This window comes from Cynoglossus semilaevis, chromosome 8, assembly GCF_000523025.1.
Source record: "Cynoglossus semilaevis isolate Cse_v1.0 chromosome 8, Cse_v1.0, whole genome shotgun sequence".
Lineage (NCBI taxonomy): Eukaryota > Metazoa > Chordata > Actinopteri > Pleuronectiformes > Cynoglossidae > Cynoglossus > Cynoglossus semilaevis.
Genome location: NC_024314.1, coordinates 24,393,173 through 24,398,379, shown reverse-complemented (window position 1 = coordinate 24,398,379; position 5,207 = coordinate 24,393,173). Strand labels below are relative to the sequence as shown.

The following is a 5,207-nucleotide window of genomic DNA, read 5'->3' as shown; positions in this document are numbered from 1 at the left end:
CAGTTCAACATTCCCCCCCTCCCCGCTGCATCTCTTTTTTTTTTTTTTTTTTTTTTTTAATTTGACATTTTTAACAGAATGATTTCCCCAAACTGTTTTAAGCCCATGTGACCAGTCTTTCCTATTAGGAGGACAGTTTTTAAATCAGGTCAAGATAACGCCTCAGGTCAAAGGTCGTGTACATTCAGCATATATTTTGGCTTTCCTCGGTAACAAAGGCAGAGCCTCCAGTGAAAAAAAAGAAAAACACTAAAATGATGAAGGGTCATTTTTCTTGATGTTAGCTAAAAAAAAAGCCATCACAAAAAAATGCAGGTTTTTCTCCAAGCTAACCGAGATTCATATGAAACATTTGATGCTTGTTTTATTGGCCTCATGACTGTGTCCAGGGTTTTGGTCACCCAGTCAGTCTAGGTGGGTGGTCATAACCAATCCAAACTGCCGTCTTAGGGACAGTTCCAGTCCCACAAACACGTCCTCTTTCCCCNNATCTTGTGACATCATTTTGTAAATTTTTTAAATTTATACCACCAATTTTCTTTTTTTTTTATTGAGTTCCAAAGGCACTGAGGATGTGTATTATATATTACTGCAGCTTCCTTTTCTAGTCCCAAAACATTCAGGATTACCGGTAGGTTAATTTTACAGTCCATGCGGACCACAGGTAAATGTGATGATAGTCTAGGACGCTCAAATAAAAAACTGCCAGAATTTGACCAATCCAGTTGACATTAGAATGGACTATATACAATAGAGGCTTAATAAAAACAACGACATGCAAGTTAAGTTCCGGTGGGCCACGTAAAATTAGTTGGCGGCCCAGATTTGGCCCACTAGCCTCGAGTTTGACACATGTGGTTTAGACTGTACTTTGATTAAACCAATGATTTTCTCGACTCACTGGCCGCTCATTCCCTCACCTCTCACCTCTCACCTGTCACCCGATGACCGTCTGGATGAACCAAAAGTCTACTAAAAAATAAAACCTTCCACGTTACAAAGCGATAGATCGCCACAGTTTGTGCCTTCAGATTCTGTCTGGCTGTGACCAGATTACATTCCTGTGGCATAATGCATTGGTCAGGCCGCTGCACTGGTCAGTCACTGCCACAGTACGGGCCGTTCAGGCTGGTTTTGTTGAATGTGTGGATAACTTTTCCACCACGGCACACTGACGTGTCTGTTCACCACCGTGACTCACAGGCTCCGTCGTGGACATTAGGACGAACAGACGTGGATTTGTTGTGAGCATCTGAGGTATTTACGTGCGTCGCCGTATCTGACGGCGCTTTCAGGACGGCAGCATTAGCAACGTTAGCAGTTTAGACTGATAGCGATATATTCTCAAACCTTTATCGCAAATGCATCGTCTGGCGTAGAGGTAGCGTTTCCTGCGATTCGCCACGGAAAATTGAGCGCGTCAAGTTATTCAGGAAACTGTTTTTTCATCGCGACTCACAAAAGGATCTTCTCTCCCACGTCCCACCTGCATCCACCAAACCACTCTTCCTGTACTAGTGAGGGTGGGTGGAGGGTGCAGGGAGGGGAGGGGGGTTGCATGTACCTTGAGGCATACACCAACTGCACACAAACACACACGTCACACACAGGACCAGCTTTAGCACATGAAAGGCCTCCTACAGATGTGAAAAACATAGTGCATCAATGCTTTGAAGTCTATCACTCAGCCATCTAATGTAGGGATGTTTTCTCCTCCTTTAAAAGTCTGATTCATATCTCCTTCCCAGAAACGTCCTCCCTGAAGCCTGCTTAGACTGGGCGTTGTGGGAGTTATTTGGCTTTTCTCACAACAGCCTCTCGGTGCGTCCGAAAACATGCAGAATTCATCTGCACTGTTGCATCAAAGCAACGAAAGCAAGGAAATAGATGTGATCGCTATTAATCCCAGATGAGTTTTTTATATATATATATAAATTTATATACCCAGAGGTTGGGAAAAGAAATCTGAGCCCAGTTTTGGTCTCTTTGAAAGAACAAGGAGAAAATGCGATTGAGGATGAAAATGTATTCATTTGAAATTTCCTTTTTTGCAGCTTTATTTATAAAACAATCAAATTATAAATAATTTGATTATTAATGATCATTATTCCTTTATTCTTCTTTTTCTGTTTAATACTAAAACATTTTGAAACTTTTATTATTTAAAAATGTATTTGTTATTTTAAACCAGTGGTTCCCAAAGTAGGGGGCGGGCCTCTCGAAAGGGGCACAGAGCTCTGACACTGTAAGGTACTAACTAATATGTTGATACACCGAAGAGAATCAGATGAATCGTGTTGGGTTTGAAATTTCTTTGGCGCTCAAATGCAGTTGAAGGTTTTACAAAGACCACACTTTTTTGGCTCGGGTGCCACTTTAGCCTATTCAACTGACCAGGCTAAAGTGATCTACCCAATGAAAATGTTAAATATATATTTACTCTTACATACTCTGTATATACAGTATATGTCGGGGTACTGATTTAAGGCATTTAGCTGTATACCACAGTATGGTTCAAACTACAGTCTATAAAATAATATTTATATTTAGAAGGCATTTAGCTGTATACCACAGTATGTTTCAAACTCTATAAAATAATATTTGTATTAGCATAATTATGTAACAGCTGTGAGAATCGTTATCGCATTTTTTCTGGGTTTCGCCAAATATGCTGGAATTGCATGTGGGGTATTGCGATGTTTACCGCAATTAGGGGGGAAATTACTGTTATCGGTTGATATCAGAATTGAAAATTGTTGTTTGGACAATATCAGCATATCGGATTTTGGTAAAAAGTTCATATCGGACATCCATATTTATATATATGTATATATTTTTTTTTTTTTCGTAATCTTCCATCACTCCCTTTGCGATGTACTGGTAGAGTCCAATCTACTAATTGGGCGCCCCCGATGTTATTGGTAGAAAATTACGGATTTTTAAAACTAGAAGAAATTTGTAGAATCATTTAAACCCAGAGAACTCTGTTCTCTCAGTGAAACCCAAACGTGAAAATATAATACTGTTGTATCGGCAACTGTTTTCTGTCAATTACCTAATAAAACAACCAACTTTTTCCCAACTACGGCAATTAAGTAACACTAACTGTAAAGCTAACAGTATTTTCTTTTAACTGGTTAAACTGACACCTAAAATAATACCACTCATCGAGGATCAGGGCCCATCACATCAGCCGTCACCTTTTCAAAGGCAGCTCTAAGGAATACATTACAGCGAGTCATTAATGCAGTTTGCCTGCAGCAGAGGTGGTTCAACAGAAGGGACCTGCTGTGATTACAGCCTCATTGGGTTTCATATTTATAACAGCTGACGGGGCTTCGCAATTACACATGTGACAGTGTATTTAACATGTGAGTTTTATTTTTCACCTGACACTGAAGTCATTACCTGTGGTGATATACGGGTCATTAAGGAGGAGCATGTGGTCAAGTCACCCCATTGAAGGTGGGTTCATTTAAAGTGGAGATGTGAATTGTTTGTACTGCGATCATGGCTCTTTGTCTGTTGTGCCGTATAAACCTAACGTGGGGAGAATGGTAGAAACAAAGGTGTTTAATTTAAGGACCAGGAGATAACCTTCATCAAATCTTTCATATATTTAAATCGGTCTGTTATGTGGGCTACGAACCAATAACCTTCTCGATCCCCTCAGAATTATAAAACCACTGAAGATAGCAGTTCTGGAATTTTTTTTTATTCTCTAATACTTTTATTTCCATCTCTGCAGCTTTGTCGAAACTCCATTACAGAATACACCCTGTAGGTGGCAGTAATACGCATCATAGGATGCCGCCCAAAGACGATGCAAGAAAAGGTTGTTAGCAGAGTTATTTAGCCTAGCTCAAGAGGAAAGTGACTATTTTTTTAACAAATCTCAAAAATAAAACCTTTTAGTTTTCAATTTGTTGGTTTATGTTTTTTAAAAAAAAATGCAGTGCATTTAAAGTTAGGGTTCGGGTTAAAACTTCCAGGTCTGCCAGAGGTGTCAAACTCATTATGGTTCAGGGGCTTCATCAATCGGGCCAAACCAGTGCAATCATAAAATAATTACATATACATTTTTAAAAAGTCAGTCTTTTTCTCCTTTGTTTTTATACAAAAAAAGTACATTAGAAAAACCTTCATATTTAGTGAAATATAATTTTACAAAACATTTCCTGAAAATTAAGTCTAGGTATTTTTTTATTTCAAGCCGTAGGTTTCACACTGTTTTAACGCAATAAAAGGATTGAATTGATTCAAGTTAGTACTTAGCACCACCCGCAGGGCAGGATGGAGGATGCTAACTATAAAAAAAAACTATCAAAAAAAAAACTATTAATATACTGATCATTTTAAGGGGTTAACTTAGTGTGTTGACCCACCTTCCACCTGTTGTGAGGCTGGTGCCGTGCAGTGGACAGCGCTCTGGTGTGGACTCCGAGGTAGGGACACTGGTGACCGCCGCTGCTGGAACATGGCAGGCAGAACTGAGGCCAGCTATGTGGATATGGTCCAGAGTTATAACAACCATCCTGGTCGTCTCTTTGAACCGCCCAGTGGTCATTTGGACCGGAGCCTGAGTGGAACATTTCATACAGGCCGGAACTGTAATGAGAAACAAAAAGGGAACGAGTCCTCGTAAATCCGAATAATGAAATTGTTATATTACCCTTATTAAATCATGATTTACCCTTCGATTTCTCAGTGGATAACTAGTTTACAAAGAGAAAAAAAAAACTAGGGCAGAACAGAAATGCATGAATAAAAGCGCTTCAGTGTCTGTGAGCATTTCCCATTTTCTAAGGACTGAAGGTTCATTAGAGCAGAAGCTGCTTTTTTTTTTAAGGACGGCACGATCTGCTCGGGTGCTCGACGTTATGTCTTGCCAATTTTTAAATAAAACACATGAGAAAACATTTATAGATGTTCTACCACAGTAATAGAAGTACTTGTATGCCAAGTACTTTTTACTAATTTTTTCACCTTCTTATGACTCATTTAGCATTTTTTATTAACTCATCTCCTTTATAAGGCCAGGGCAGGAGTATATATATATATAGATATATGTTTATATATATATAAACAACTACTGAATGAAATTCAATGTATTGTTGCTTTACAGTAGGTTCCCAACGTGCGGGTCAGGCCCTCGTACGGGTGACACAGACTGTCACAGGGTGGGCCCAGCCAGTCAAATTAATATA

General features: G+C 39.3%; 1 protein-coding gene across 1 annotated transcript in view; it reads right to left on the bottom strand.

The window, feature by feature from the left end:
• tfec (transcription factor EC) overlaps positions 1 to 4,612 on the bottom strand; it is a 33,307-nt gene extending 28,695 nt beyond the window's left edge. The window contains exon 1 of the mRNA XM_025057625.1: positions 4,386 to 4,612. Coding sequence (XP_024913393.1) covers positions 4,386 to 4,592 — 207 coding nt within the window. The 5' untranslated portion in view covers positions 4,593 to 4,612. The remainder of the gene's footprint in view (positions 1 to 4,385) is intronic.
• Between the last annotated feature and the right edge of the window lie 595 nt (positions 4,613 to 5,207).